Below are 15,889 nucleotides of genomic sequence, written 5' to 3'. Positions count from 1 at the left end.
GGCCCCCCAGAGAGGGCGGGGAGATGACACAGTTGTTCCCCAGCCCTGGCGGGCGGGCAGAATGGTTCACTCCAGCATGGGGGCTCCAGGTAAGGGGCTGGTGCCTGCGCACCCATGGGGGAAGGGAGGATAGACAGCACTACTGACCACTTCTGCCAGCACTCCCTGTCCCTTGTCCTCAGCTGTCTCCCTTGTCCTTCTGCTCTGTGCTTCAGCAACGCTCCCTCTTCCCACACTGGGTCTCCCTCTCCCTGTCTCTGCTCCCTTTTCACATCAGGCACGAGTAGTGTCCAACCTGTCTCCCTGTGTTGGCTGCCCAGTTCTGAGGGTTGTGGGGGAGGGAAGATGGGAGGGAGCCAGGTGTTGGTAGCAGCACTTTATATGGAGAACCAGTGGGGTGGCAACATGGGTCATCCTTCAGGTGGGGATGCAAAGGTGTTGAAGGCCAAGTTGCGGGACCTGAGTGGTAATCTTCTCTTTTTGAGTGTGTGTGTGTGCATCTGTGTATGAGTGTGTGCCAGTGCATCCATGTATATGTGCATTAGTTCTGAGTCCTCTGAATGTGGTTACTATGTGCTTGGGTGTAAACCAGTGTAGGGGCTATTAAATGTGACATTGTAGAGGTGGCCTTGACAGTGACCTCTTTCTTGGCTTACTTCATTTGCCTCAGCTGTCATCTTCTCAGGGAGGTCTTCTCTGACTAGCACTAATCCTGTCCCTCTAGATCCTCTCATCCTGCTCTATCTTTTCTTCATGACACATTGCTGCCTAAATGTTTTTTTTTTTTTTTTGGCAGTACTGAGGTTTGAATTCAGGGCCTCACACTTGCTAGGCAGGCAGTCTGCTTTTTTTGTGTTGGGTATTTTTGAGATAGGGTCTCACAAACTGTTTGCCTTGGCTGGATTTGAACTGCAGTCCTCCTGATCTCTGTCTCCCAAGTAGCTAGGATTACAGGCATTAGCTACTAGCACTTAGCTGCCTGAATCATATGTTTGTGAGCTTGTTCCATGCCCCATCCACCACATGTTGACTGAGTGAACACTGTGCACCAGACACCGTACAAGGCGACTTATACTTGTTGGCTCATTGGGTGGAATGTGCATCTCTCTGCATAACAGTATCAACATTGGCAGTGTCAATGGGAGCGTTAAATGAGGTGACATGAGTAACATGCTTACCACAGTGCCTGGGACATGGGAAGCACTCAACACCTCATGATTGCTTCATTTGTGGTACTGACATGACCGTGAGGAGGTGTAAACCTTCCTAGGTGTCTGTGGGTATGAGTCTTGTCTTGGTGTGTGTCCTATGTGCACACTAGTATGTGTGACATCCCTGTGATCCTTTATCAGCATGCATTTATTGAGGACTGGCAGGCATGACTCGAGTGGTATAGTGCTTGCCTAGTAAATGTGAGGTCTTGAGTTCAAACCTCAGTATGGCTAAAAACAAAACAAAAACAACATGTGTTCATTGAGCAGTTCTGTGCTGGATTTTGGAAATACAACTGAAAATGGCAGCTTCAGGTCTGCCCTGCTGGAGCTTCAAGTTCCACAAAGACAGACCTGTCACCAATGACCATACAGAATGGTCAGGACTGGGATGGGAGAGGCACAAGGGGTTGTAGAGCCCTGACGATATCCAATTCAGCTAGTATGATGCCAGAGAGGACTTCTTGGGGGGGTGAGGGTGTCTGAGCTGGGTGTGAAGGATGGGAGGGTGAGCAAGGCACAGAAGGGTGTGGGGAACGAAGACTATCTTCAGAGTGGCATGCATTCATTTATTGAGGTGACTGTGTTGAGGCAGCCATGTACATGTATAGATCTCTATACAGTGTAGACATAAGATCCAGAGTGTCTGCAAACGCACAGTGTCTGTTCCATCACTGGTTTGACTGTCTGAGGTCAAGTGGGACCTCATAGGTGCTAGGCAGTAGGTTGGACCCTTTACTTGGAATTCCTCACAAAACAGCTCTAGCTTGGGAGGACTGACTTGAGTTTTCTGTGAATGAATATGGATCAGTATATTGTATAGATGTGACTCAATACATTGTCTAGGTGTGAATTAACATATTGTATAGACATCTATCAATCATTGTAGAGATGTGAGTCAATATAGTGGGTGGCCTTGGATGGATCATTTGTCCTGCTGGTCTCAGGCTGCACATCTGTGAACTGTCCCGGGGGTCTTTCCTGGTCATATCCCAGAATGACATGACTCTGGATGTGTGTGTGTGTGTGTGTGTGTGTCTGTGTCTGTGTGGACTCTGAGTGGGTGTATGTCTGTGTGTGACTTTGGGTATGAGAACATGGAAGTGCTTTTGCATACCTGTCTGTGGCACCATATCTGAGCATGTGTCTTCATCTGCAGATCTGTGACTGTGAACATTTCAGACTAGGATCTGGGTATGCCTGTGTCCTGTGTGTGTTGGCCTGGCCCTGCCAGGTTGTAGCTGTGGTTTGGGTACAATGTGGCAGCTCTTTGCCTGTTGTCGGCACAGCTGGGCCCACCTCTCTTGTTGTGTCTGCTCCCCGCATCTCCATTCCTCCCTCCTGACAGCTCAGAAGTGCTTACTCCCTTGAGGCCACCCAGGGACAGCTGTGGGGTTAGGGGTGTGTGAGGTGCTGCTCCTGGGGAGATGGGGCGGGGGGTGGCTGGGCCAGCTGGGCCCACAGAAGTTCCCGGTAGCACCAACCCTGCCCACAGGGGTTCCTAGGCCATAGTCTTGATGGAGGCGGGCTGTGGAGGCAGAAGACCCAGGGGACAGGCCAAGGGGGGCCAGGAAGGGTGAGGGGCAGTCCTTGGGTCCTCTATATTTAGCCCCATTTTCGGTAAGTGCTAACGAGAAGCTGGCCTAAGTCTGCTAAAACTGGCTGGGGGAAACGCAGAGGAGAAGTGAAAGTCCGGGGAGGGAGGGCCAAGGAGGGCGGAGAGGACCCAGAGCACCAGGCCTGGGGCAAGTGGGGCAAGTACAGATGAGCTCAGGGACTGGGCAGGCCTGGTAGGGTCTGGCCTGAGGATGCTGGGATTCAAGGAACAAGACAGCTCCAAGGGGACTGGGACATTATGTATTGCTGTTTCTTGCTGGCTTCTCAAAACTTACACAAGACCTGGGATGGTGGGAGGGGTAGTCGTAAATATGCATCCAAATTTTCTATGTGAATGAGGCTTCAGAGGAGCTTCTGGGGGTACCAGGAGGCTGAAACACATTAGAGTCATCTAGAGGGGCTTTTGGAAATCTGGACGCTCAGAGCTGGGGGTGTGGTTCAATTGTAGAGTGCTTGCCTCGCATGCACAAGGCCCTGGGTTCCATCCACAGCAAATACACATACCCACACACACTTTTTTTTTTTTTTGAGCACTGGGGTTTGAACTCAGGGCCTCCACTTTGAGCCACTCCACCAGCCCTCTTTTTGTGATGGATTTTTTTTGAGATGGGTCCCACAAACTATTTGCCCAGGCTAGCTTCAAACTTTAATCCTCCTGATCTCTGCCTCCTGAGTAGCTAAGATTACAGGCATGTGAGCCACCAGCATCCGGTGCACGCATATTTTAAAAAAGACATAACAGGGTTGGTGGAATGGCTCAAGCGATAGAACACCTGCTTAGCAAGTGCAAAGCCCTGCGTTCAAACCCCTGTTCCAGCAAAATTAAATAAATAAATAAATAAATAAAGACAGATGCCCAGGTCACACCCTGTGACATTGAAACCAGCATCTGGATAGGAATAACAGCAGCATCACGCCTGGGCCAGGGTGTGCCCCTCTGAGTCCCTGGTGGCTGATGCCGTCAAGTCCCTATTAGAACATTATTTTGGTACATGGAAAAGATGGACCCCCCCCTATTTCCCCTTGGTGGGAATGACTTCACCTTTGCCTTGGATTGGGCTCTCATAGGGATGGAGGAAAGAGCAAGAGTGACTTGGACCAAGGGCAGCTCTTGATTGGTTTGCTGTGGCCCAGCCAAGTGCAGAACATGGAGTACTAGGCCCTGTCAGGAAAAGTTAGGGAGAATAAAGGAAATGGAATGGTGGATGTTTTCCTGCAAACCATCTTTTGTCTCCAGCTGCCGTCGGCACAGTGGTTTAAGGCAGAATTGCCTTGGAGAGGCATGGAAGTTTATTTAAGGCATCAATGACAGCAGAGATGGGGCTTGCTTTAGACAATGTCAGTCCTGGTCAGCAGAAGGCTGCATCGTGTGTTCATTCAGTCCAAAGACACAGTCAAGGTGTGTGGTAGCTCACACCTGTGAGCCCAGCTGCACAGAAGGCATAGGCAGGAGGATTGGAGCCCAAGGCTGGCCCAGGCACAAACACAGGATCCTATCTGAAAAATAACTAAAAAAAGTAAAAAAGAGCCAGAGGTGTGACTCAAGTGGTGGAGCACCTGCCTAGCAAGTGCAAGGCCCTGAGTTCAATCCCAGGTACCACAAATAAATAAATGAATGAATAAATATAAAATAAAACAAAGACATAGTTGAGGCCTATGCACTGATGACTTTAGCTTAGGCTCTTAAGCACAGTCGGGGGTAAGGACAGGCACACTGTCCAGGGCCATCAGGGTGCAATGGGGGTGCAAGAGCAAGGAAACTGGAGGAGAGAGCCACTGACCACCTGGCGGGCCAGGGAGGACTTTGCAAAATAGGTGAGCAGGACTTAAAGAGGAGCAGGGGCTGTCAGGAGAGCAGGAAAAGGTCTCCATGGGGAAGAGCAGAAGAAAAGGCCTAGAAGGAGGTCAATGCCTGTGCCCACCATCAGCTGTTGACACACAGGTCCTCTGCTAGACCGAGTGGAACCCCAAGGTCAGACCTGCCCTGAGGAGTTTCCAGGCTAAAGGGGGAGACATGTGGGGACCTAGAAGGCCACAGTCTCCAGAACAGTGACAAGTGATGGGGAAGCAGAGAAGACGGAGTGTGGGGGACCCTGGCTCCAAGTCAGCAGCGTCAGGGTGGTGGCCTCATAGAAGACACAGTCTGCTGGGTTCTGAAGGATGAATAGGAGGTGACCAGGTGGACAGAGTGGGGAACAGTGTTCCAGACAGAGGGACCAGAGCATGGCAAGGCCTCAGGAAATGTTTGTTGAGTGGCAGGGAGATCACAGGATGGGGCAGAAACAAGTAAGAGACAGCAAGAGCTGCAGGGAGGGATGTTCAGTGAACCGTTTAGAACCGGTTCTGGGCTGGGGAGGCTCAGATCTAGTGATGAGTCAGAGCAGGCCTGTCCCCAGGTCTGGTGGGGAGGGGACCTGGACACAGATGCCACAGTCCTAGAACCAAGTGCCAGCACAGAGGAGGGCAGGAGAGACCCTTTCTAAAAGCAAAAGATTTGGAGGTGTGACTCAAGTGGTAGAGCTCTTGGCCCTGAGTTCAATCCCCAGTACTGCAAAAACAAAACAAAACAAAGAAAAAAAGAAAAAAAAAAGAGGATCACAGACTAGATGGCTGAAATGACAGAAGTGTATTTTCTGGCAATTCTGGAAGCTAAAAGTTAGAGATCACGGTGTTGGCAGGGCTGTGCTTTTTGGTTTTTGGTGGCACTGAGGTTTGAACTCAAGACCTCAAGGCTTGCTAGGCAGGCGCTCTTACCGCTTGATTCACTCCGCCAGCCTTATAGGGCTGGTTTATCTGAGGCCCCTCTCCATGGCTTGCAGATGACAAACTTCTCCGTGTATCTTTTCACCATCTTCCCTCTGTGTCCCAGTGTCCCTGTTTCTTCTTGTGATGATGATACCAGTTAGATTAGGACCCATCCTAATAGTCTCGTTTTACCTTCTGTACCTCATGAACTACTTTCCCTCCAAATGCAGTTACATTGGGAGGTACTGGAGGCTATAACTGAGCATATAAACTTAGGGGACAAACACCACACAGCAGAGGCCAAGGACAAGTATGGAATTTCTGGGGTGGTGAGGTCAGAGGCTGCCCTATCTGTGGGCAGGAGAGGCAGACACCAGCTAGGTGGCAGGGCTGGGGGTTAGACCTGTGAGGTGTAACCTTTCCATCAAAATTGAGACCCCAAGCAGAGGGACTCTGTGGTCAAAAAACAGGATGTGTCCGGGCATGGTGGTGCAGACCTATAATCTAATCCCAGCTACTCAGGAGGTGGAGGTAGGGGGACTTGCTCTGAGATCAGCCTTGGGTGAAAGTAAGACCTTAAATGAAAAATAAAGCTAAAGCAAAAAGGTCTGGGGGTGTTGCTCAAGTGGTAGAGCACCTGCCTAACAAATGCAAGGCCCTGAGTTCAATCCCCAGTATTGCCAAAAAAAAAAAAAAAAAGCAGGATGCATGAGTGACAAGAGAGGAGCAGCAGAGGCAGAGAGTGACAGGCCACACCCTGAAGGCCAAGCTAAGGGGCCTGGACCTGGACCTTGCTTGGGGGAGACCTGTGGAAGGCTTTGGGGCCAAGGACAGCTGAGGATCTCCTTGGGCGATGTGGATACTTTTGGAGGGAGTAGCCTGAAAGGAGGTTGAGGCTGTGTTTCAAGGATGCTGGGAAGGAGAGTTAGGGCACAGTGTGGGTTGGTGGTTGCCTGGAGTAGGGCTAAGATCTGGGTGAGTTAGACCAGAGTCAGGAGAGGCCTCATTGTCTGGATCCCTTTGCATCTTCCTGGATCATTAGCTATTCAGTGCTCATCTGCAGTGCCTGGAAACTGGCTCTGAGCTCCAGCAGCGTCCTATCCCCATCCTCCCTAACCTACACCTGACTATGTTTTTAGCTTTTGTATTCTTTTTTGTTAAAACATACAGTAAAGAGCTCCAATTTTAAGTGTGGCTTGATGAATTTTGACATATGTGTAAACCCTGCAGGCTCTCTCACTCCCTTTCCTAATCTGACTTGATAATCTGAGATCCACTTGCTTGGTTTTGAACTCCATAAACTAGAGTCCTAACTATGTCTGCCTTTGTGTGTGGCGACTTTCACTTAGTCTGAGAGATTCAGTAGTGTGCATGAAGCAGGAGTTTGTTCTTTTTCCTTGCCGTAGTGTGTTTCATTGTGTGGACATACCACATTTTGTTTTTCAGTTCACCTGTTGATGGGGACCTTGGATTCTTTCCAGTATGGGACCATTATGAAAAGGCTGTGGCCACATCCAGACCTGGCCCTTTGGTGGCAGGATGCATGTTTTGGGTGGATGCCCAGAAGTGGACATGCTGGGTCATAGTGCTTGTAATCAGTTTATACTCCCACTAGCAGTGCATGACCTGGCTTTTGAATTAGAAGTCTTATGAGGGGCATTTCATGTCAGTTGTGAAATTTCTAGACCTTTTTTTCCATTGTGAAATTCTTCCCATCCCTCCTGTTAGCTGATCCTCCTTAAATATCTTGGGTGCAGAGCACACTAGAGTTGAAAAGGGGTGGTTGGGTCACAGTTTAGGTAGGGATTTGGGAGTAACTTGTGGGGTGTCTTGAGTGAGGTCTAAAGCCAATTGGGAATTAAGGTTGAATGCAGGCCATTCAACGTGGAACATCTGGGTATAAGTGAGGACTTAGGGTAAATAAGGGGACTAAGAATGAGTTGGGCTGGGGTCCAGGACCAGTAAGGCAGGTAGCTGGCATCCAGATAAACTTGGGTTGAGGACTATTGCAGATGATACATGGAAATCAGGACTGGGGCCCATTAGGCAGGAGGCAGGAGTCACAAAGTCCTGCATCCAGTTAGGGCACCTCTGCTGTCTTGCAGCATTCTTGGAGAAGTGACCCCCTTCTTAGAGCCTCAGTTTCCTCCTCTGTGAAATGGAATATTAGTACCAACCATTCATGTGAGCTCTGCTTCCTGTTTAGTGCAGTGCTCAGTGCTGGCGCTGTGAGGACAGAGTTTGTTCCGTTGGTTTGTTGGTTGGTTGTTGCCACTTTCCCTTGGTCACCTCCTTTCATTTCCTGGATCTCATGTGAACTACAGAACGGGGTTGCATTTATAGAGTGGATTCAAGGGTGCTGCTGGAATTCAAGGCTGAGTCCTGGGCATGGTCTAGGACTATACTGGAAGCTGTGGTCCAGGCACAGGCAGGTGATGCTGGGCTTAGACAGCAGCAGGCTCGGGCTGCTGGGCCCGTGCACTGCACATGAGGAGAAAGGCTGGTGGGAGTAAGGTGGGGACAAGTAAAGTGACAGGGCAGAGGGTGGCTGAATCACACCCTGAATCTGACAACTCCCTTCTTTGGGGATGCTGCAGCCCTATCACATCTCCTAGGCTCCACTCAGAGTGGAAAACATGTCTCACCCGAAACCTGGTGGGGCAGGACGGCTCACCTAGGGAGGAGGCCAGAGGTCACATTTGTTCCTTTGGAGCACCCCCCAGCCTCCTCCAGAGCAGCTGATGCTTCCTCATGACCACCTTCTGCCTCTTGTTCTGCCCCAGCGCCCCAGAGGGTGACACTCCTGTGCCACTTTTTGAAAGTTTAAAGCAAGATTTACCCAAGGGCTGTGGACCCCTCTCTTATCCTTCCAGAGGAGGGCAGAGGTCCAGAACCAAGGGTGAATCTCACTTCAAAAGTGCCAGGGGGTAGGGGGATTTGGAAAAGTCTTGGGAGAGGGTGACGGAGGAGGGACCCAAGAGCCCTCATGGCTTCCTCTCCCTCTCCACCATTTTCATTCTTTCTCTCTTCCCAGAAATAAGAATGTCTAAGCCCCTGGAGGCCGAGAAGCAAGGTCTGGACTCCCCATCAGAGCACACAGGTGGGTTGGGAGGGGAAGGGGAGTGGGCACATGTGAAGATCAGGATGGGACAGATGTATCAGGGTGGTTGATGACAATATATCCTTTCTTATCTCTTTCAGACACCGAAAGAAATGGACCAGACACTAACCATCAGGTCAGAAGGGAGTGAACAAGCTGGAGGGCGGGGAGGGGAGGAGGGAGCAGAGGGGCTCTGTGCAGCTGGTGGGAGGGGCTGATGTCTGAAGCTGCTTCGCCTCACTATTCCCATACTCCACCCCAACTTTCTTTTCACAGAACCCCCAGAATAAGACTTCCCCATTCTCCGTGTCCCCAACTGGCCCCAGCACCAAGGTAAGCACTTGTGGGAACATCCAGGGGAGGAGTGTTATTGGGGTGGGGGGATCGTCAGCCTGCCTGCTATGGCCAGGGCCTGTGAGAACACCCAGTGACAAGGATCCTCCTGCCACCCTTCTCACCCTCAGTTCCCGCCCCAGGCCTGTGACTCACTAGGGCTCCTTCCCCTTCCCTAGGGGGTGGGGGTGGCCAGGGAAATCCCCCCCAGAGCCCCAGGGCGATGAACAACAGGAAGCCAAGGCCCCACCCCCATCCCGACTTCCCTGACCAAGGGGACCTGCACCATCTCCTGCCCCCCAACACACACACACTGGGGGTGTGGGACAGTGGGGAGGGCCGGGGGCAGACCCAGCTAGGACAGCTGCGGGGATGCAGGAGAGGGTGATGGGGAGGCTGGAAGCAGCCCGGATGGCATAAATTCCAAATCCCCATTGGGCCCTGTGCTTGGCACTACTGAACTTCCAGGGGTCTCCTTGGGCCCAGGTTTCTACCCTCCAGCCTGATTTGAGGCATCAGGTAGACCCAAAGACCTGAAGGTAGCACTAAGGCAAGAGCAGAACTCCTGAACCTGCCTAGAGGTGGCTGAGGGATGGGGTGGGAGGCTAAGAACTGCTCTCCACCCAGGCACAGCCTTGCCCTTTGACCATGGGAAAGTCACTTCCCCTCTCTGGGTTCTTAGTTTCCTCTTCTCTAACATTGGTGGGGGGTGATGGGCAGTGAGATTGGATGGTCTCTGAGGTCCTTTCCCCTTCTGGCGTGCCCCTGATGCTGCCGTGGGAGGACAAAGTGCTTTGTGAGCAAGTGCCTTCTGTATTGAGCGCTTTGATCTGATTGGGGCCCAGGCGAGAAGGGCTCTTGACCTGCTGATGTCAAGCTTGGCTCTTGCCTCAGCACTAGGAGCGTGTGCCCATCACCCCACCCTTCCCTTCTTAGCTGAATAGGATCTATATCTCACCCCAGCAACAGCCTTCCTTCTCTTGGGAAAGCCAGTGGGGCCCTAGGGAACAAAGGATTTTCCCTCCCCTCTCCAGGCCCGGGTTTCCGTTCACACTTCAGCCTGTTTCTCTGGTCTCAGCCTTTGCCTGTCTTCTGGGCCCATCTTTCCCCAACTGCAGTGATTCATGTGCTCCCTCATCATCTCAGACATCTCTGCACACTACCATGCACAAATTATTTGCATAATAATTTTGTTAAGTGGCTCAATTTTTAAACACTTTATTATGGAAAATGTGAAGCCAATACAAAAATAGACAGAAGGATATAATGAAAATAAACCCCCCAGGAACCCATCCATCAGCTTCAACAATCATCAACTCATGAACTGCCTCTCTTTCTCAACAGCTTGAATAAATGGTTTTTAAATGGAAATTTCATGAATGGAAAACCAGAATCACTTGCCATGGAAATAAATACAATGTCTATTAAAATTTACCCCAAGTCTCATGTGCCGAAGGGTCTAAACTTGTTCTCCATGGGCTGAGCAGCATTGGAGAGATGTTTGAGGCATGTTCACGTCACACTGAAACTTTTTTTTTTTTGGCAGTACTGGAGGTTAAACTCAGGGCCTTTTGCTTGCTAGGCAGTCACTCTACCACTTGAGTTATACATACTCCAGCTCCCTGGCTTGTTTTGCTGTTGTGGTTTGTTTCCTTTATTTGCTTCTCACTGACTTGTTTTTTGAGGTAGAGTCTCATTTAACTTTTTTTGCCCAGGCTGGCCTCATACCACGATCCCTCCATCTCCATTTCCATGTCACTGGGATGACAGGCACACACCACTATGCCTAGCCTCACATAGAGACTTTCTTAAGATAGCCCAAAAGAACGAGAAAGCACCAAAAAAAACAATGATGTTTTCGCCATGGCATTCAATGTTATTTTTTTAACTTCACATTAAAATATTCCACACATCAAAACACTCAGAGATCCTGAGTGTGTGACTCTGAATTTTCACAAACCAAACTGAGCATACACTTAGCACCAGTAACAGATCAAGAAACAGACTGCGACTGGCCTTCCAGAGGCCCCAATTGCCCCTGCCCGGGAGAATCCCTTCCCTGACTTCATGCCATAGCCCTGTATCCCTAAAACTTCTGACACTTGTGTCCCATAACTTGGGACTCAGCATCTGGCATTTGCCCTTTCCCCCGTCTCTATCTACTCATCTCCATATGTCACCCCCTTGCTGACCTGCTGTGACGTGCACAAGTTCTTTTCTCTTTCTGGATCTCCTTTTGCAAAATGGTCTGGGACACTGGACTGAAGGATGTTCCCTAATGTCCTCACCATCCCTGAGAACGTGTGATCCATCACGCCCTCCTGCTCCTTAGCGTCCATTAGCTAGTAGCCTTTCAGCCAATGGGCGCTGCTGTTAGACATTTAATCGAGGAGAGGAAGGCTAGGATGGCGTGATGCTGGTCTGTTCTATGAGTGTGATGCAAGATATGGCCGCATCAGAGTCAGAGAGATAGGGAGGGGCTTGCAGACCCGTGGGGCAGGGGTTGCAACCTAGAAATCCTGGACCTCATCTGCCTTGTCCACAGCATAGGTTCCTACTAGCTTTTCTGTTTCACATTCTGAAATGAGTGGCCAGTGGGAACAGAGTAGGAGCTAGGTGGGCCTCCCCTTCAAGTGGGCATGTTCTCTCCAGCCTACCCCCGCCCACCCTCACCCATGTCTCCCGTTTGTACTGTCTGCTTGTCTTCATAACCATTTGAGTTTGTGGCCCAGGTTCTAAGTGGTCCATAAGACCCTTCCTTCCAACAAGGTCTTACTCCATTGGACAAATAAGAGGTGCATCTTCAACTGATACAAAGGAGAGGTGTGAGACCCAGAACCACCCCCCCCCCATTTGCCCTCCCAGCCTCCCAGTGGCACAATTTCCCATTTTACAGGTGGGGAAACTGATATCCAGAAGGAGAAATGTGCTCTGCAAAGATGACCTCTCCTGGAGGGAATTTGGGCACATCTGGTGTGTTAGCCTGATCTGACTGATGAGGAAACTGAGGCCAGAGGAGGGGTCAGAGGCCTCAACCCATGGTCTCACCTCCATCCTCCAGTTCACTCCTCCTGCGCCAGCCATTGCCACACTGTGCCCTTTCTTTGGTTCACAGGTGGGCATTCTCTCTGGCCTCCACTTAACATTCTGGGGTCCCGGACCCTGCCTCTCTCCCCCTCAGATCAAGGCTGAAGACCCCAGTGGTGACTCAGCCCCAGCAGCACCCCCACCCCCCCAGCCGGCTCAGCCACATCTGCCCCAGGCCCAGCTCATGCTGACGGGCAGCCAGCTAGCTGGGGTAAGTACTGGGGAAGGATGGGGGCGGGACACAAACCAGCCACCTCCCTTCTATTGCAGGACTCATGGATGGGGAGTCCCACCAAGGCCGTGGCTACTCTCTCATGCCTGCCTCTTGCTCTCCTCTGTCCTCCGGGAAGACTTTACCCTAACCTGCTTGGCTTAGGCTCTAACCCCTCTCTGCCTTCTCTGCTCTCGGCCCTCTGCCCACCCGTCCGCTGCCCCCACAGCTCACAGCATTGATGCCAGCTCAGCAGCAGCTCCTTCTGCAGCAGGCCCAGGCCCAGCTCCTGGCCGCCGCCGTGCAGCAGTCCAGTGCCGCCGCTGCCGCCAATGCCGCTGCTGCTGCTGCCGCCGCCTCCTCCTCCACCACCTCTTCCTCCTCCTCTTCTGCCTCCTCCTCCACCTCGCAGCCCCCAGCCTCCTCTGGGGGAGGTGACCTGCCACAACCACAGCCTGCCAGCCAGCCCCCAGGGACCCCACAGCTCACCTTGTCCCAACCCATCCAGCTCACAGCACAGGTAAGGGTGGCTACCTGGGACCACACTCCCTGCTGCAAAGGACATGCAGAAGCAGTGAGTGTGCAGGAGGGGGCTGACTGTCCTCATGAACCCTTCTGATCACCAGCCCCAGGATGCCTGGGGAGAGGTTCCCATCCTGTCTTCAGATAGGTAAAGTAAGGTTCACAAGGAAGAGAATCTCACATTAGTCCCCACCTGATGGAATGCCAGGCTGGGTGCTTTCTGTGCATCTCCCTCGGGCTCAGAATAGCATTATCCTCAATTTATAGGTGAGGAAACCAGGAGTCACCCTGTACCTGTGTAGGCACCAAAGAAAGCCTGAGTCAGAATTAGAACCCCACATCCTGGTTCATCCAACAATATGCTTTTTCAGAAAAGAGGTCCGTGTTCTATGTATTAGGAAATACTGCATCCTCTCTCCCCATTCTGGAGTTTCACATGTACACTGAGTGGTGAACTAGTGGCTGTGTTAGTTTCTCAGGACTGCCATAATAAGTGCCAACTGAGTGGCTTAAAACAACAGAAATGTATTGTCTCAGGCCACAAGCCCAAGATCAAGGTGTCAACAGGGCCACAGTCTTTCTGAAGGCTCTAGGGGAGACTCCCTCCCTGCCCCATCTGGTGTTGCAGGCAATCCTTGATGCTCCATGGATGGACACAGATCATGCTGACCTTGGCCTCTATCATCACACGGTCTTCTTTTGTCTGTCTCTGTAACCAAATCCCTTCCTTCCTTCCTTCTCTCTCTCTGTCCCCTCCCTCTCCCTCTCTCTTTTTCTTTCTCTCTTCCCCCCCTACACATAGTAGGAGCTGAAAAGGACCCCCCCACCTTCTAGCAGGCACACTCTCTTAGCTCAACCCTGTTTGTCTGGATTGGCAAACATCTGAGTCTGTGATGCATTCTAAGATGGTGAAATCCTGAGAAATCCTGCAGCAAAGAAATTGCTAACTTTCCCTAGCTTAGTATTTCACCGCTGTTCTCTCACTCCATGCGTCATCTTTCCTCATACTTCCTAAGGCAGGTACTGTCTATGAAGGGGGAGTCCACCCCTCCAGACAGGCCTACTCCATTATCCATGCTCCTATCTGAGACTCTCCTGAACAGTGAGCTGATCCCCACCTTAGAATGGTCTGCCACTAGGCCTGGTTCTGCAGAAACACTCCACAACCTGGTTGCTCTGTTCCATGGTGGGTCTTCCAAACAGTGACCCGGTCCCTGGCTCACCACAGCAATAATAACTATAGCCTTCCACATGCTGTCTTTATACCAGACACTGTGGCCAAGGATAACGTCTGAACCCAAGAGACTCCCAGTGGCAAGGTGACATGCCTCAGTCACACTGTGAGCAGGAGTGGCAGAGATGACCTGGTAGCCCAGGGCTCTAACCACATGGCCCATGGCTGCTACCTTTAGCTGTCCTTCACGGGAAATGGTTTCCAGCCCCTCCCATCTGGGCCACCAGAGACTCCAGCAGCAGGTGTTTCATTTGCGTTATAGCCACACGGCCCTTTACTGAGCAACACCAGTGGCTTGGGGCTTCTTGCTGGTGCCTGTGGCCTTGCTTCCTGTTCTTTTTGCCTGGAGTTGCTCCCTTTCTTTACCGGGACAGTTCTTCTTCATCATTCGGCTTGCCTCCAGGAAGTCTATGTGCATTTCCCTTTCTCCAGTAGTGTCTGAATGTGCCTGTGAGAACAAAGACTAAAAGAAGGAGGAGGAGCAGGGAGCCTGGAGCAGCACTGGCCAGACCATCATCCTATAAGCAGCAGGTGCTCCTCGCTCCGTGCACCCCTCAGACCACCCCAGGCTCCTCCAGGTCCCCGGCAATAGGCCAACCCTCTGCCACCAGTTGTCCACCCAGGACCTGATGCCTAGCTCTCCTTGAACTTCTCCCTGCCACCCTTTCCTTTCTCTCTTCCTTCCCCAGTGCACTCAACTCTGATCTTTCCCTGTAATTCTCAGCAAGTGCAAAGCTGGACCAGGTATGTTTTCTGGGAATTCTTTCTCAGGAGCTGAGTGCTCTGTGGCCTCATTTCCTCAACACCAGCTTATTCTGTACCTCCTGTGGGCTGACAACATGTAGAGCCCAGGGGAAGCTATTCCAGCCCTAGCTGCCCACTGCTGTAACTTTCCAGGCCAACCCTTGGCTTAAGCCCCTCTTCAGCTGCCTGTCCTCCTCTTCCACATCCCTTGTCTGCTCAGCTCTCTGCCTGATCCATTTCACAAACACTCCCCCAGCCTCCTGTGTGCTAGGCCCTGGCAGGAAGCTGAAAATTTAGAAATAGGCACAGCCATCCTTGAGCCCACCACCCCGGGGGCTGGCTTTACCCACTTGTAGTGAAACAGATACATCAATGAGCCACTAGGAAGTGCTTCATTTGAAAAATACTAAGAAGCCCAGAATAGTCCAGGCAAGGTGGAGTACACCTGTAATCCCAGCTACTCAGGAGATATAGATAGGAGGATTGTGGTCCAGGGCCAGCCCTGGGCAAAAGACCTATCTTTAAAGACCCTCTTTGGGCTGGCGGAGTGGTTCAAGTGATAGAGTGCCTGCCTAGCAAGTGTGAGGCCCTGAGTTCAAACCCTAGTACCACCAAAAAAGAAAGAAAGAAAAAGAAAAAACAAACAAACAAAAAAGACCCTCTCCAAAAACAAACTAAAAGTGAAAATGGTGTGTGTGTGGGTGACTTAGTGGTAGAGTGTTTGTTCAAAGTGCAAAGGCCCTAGGTTTGATCTCCAGCACTGCAAAACAAAACAAACAAAACCACTCACAAACCCTAGCTCTTTAAAATTACATAAAGTATGAAGAGATGCCCTTAATGCTGGTTAGACAGTTTGGGAGGCTCATTCCCTGCAGTTTCCAAGCTTGTACAGATGAAGGGATAATTATGATACAGCTAGATAATTTTCCCAATGCTAGGCACTTCTACTGAGGGGGCTGCATGGGTGTTTACAGAATCAGTGAGGGATGCTTTGTTGCTATTTTTCAATCACAGAAAGGGAAAGTATCTCTCCAGGGGAATATTTCAGAATGTCTTGGGTACGGATTGGCATTGATTGAAAACTT

The 15,889-nt window shown here is 51.1% G+C and overlaps 1 protein-coding gene across 10 annotated transcripts in view; it reads left to right on the top strand.

Moving 5' to 3' along the window:
* Positions 1–3: 3 nt before the first annotated feature.
* Positions 4–15,889, top strand: part of Pou2f2 (POU class 2 homeobox 2) — a 35,802-nt gene continuing 19,916 nt past the window's right edge. For 4 of the 10 annotated variants that reach the window (XM_074057267.1, XM_074057266.1, XM_020166900.2 and 1 more), the window contains exons 1-5: positions 4–89; positions 8,608–8,673; positions 8,775–8,809; positions 8,950–9,006; positions 12,188–12,304. In XM_074057267.1, the coding sequence (XP_073913368.1) occupies positions 62–89; positions 8,608–8,673; positions 8,775–8,809; positions 8,950–9,006; positions 12,188–12,304 (303 nt within the window). In that variant the 5' untranslated portion in view covers positions 4–61. Of the gene's footprint in view, positions 90–8,607; positions 8,674–8,774; positions 8,810–8,949; positions 9,007–12,121; positions 12,305–12,533; positions 12,825–15,889 lie in introns of all 10 variants that reach the window. The other 6 variants (XM_074057269.1, XM_074057271.1, XM_074057270.1 and 3 more) reach the window with 2 other exon arrangements.

Source organism: Castor canadensis, chromosome 16, assembly GCF_047511655.1.
Source record: "Castor canadensis chromosome 16, mCasCan1.hap1v2, whole genome shotgun sequence".
Classification (NCBI taxonomy): domain Eukaryota; kingdom Metazoa; phylum Chordata; class Mammalia; order Rodentia; family Castoridae; genus Castor; species Castor canadensis.
The sequence above is the reverse complement of the archived record's forward strand: the minus strand, read 5'-3'. Positions and strand labels throughout refer to the sequence as shown.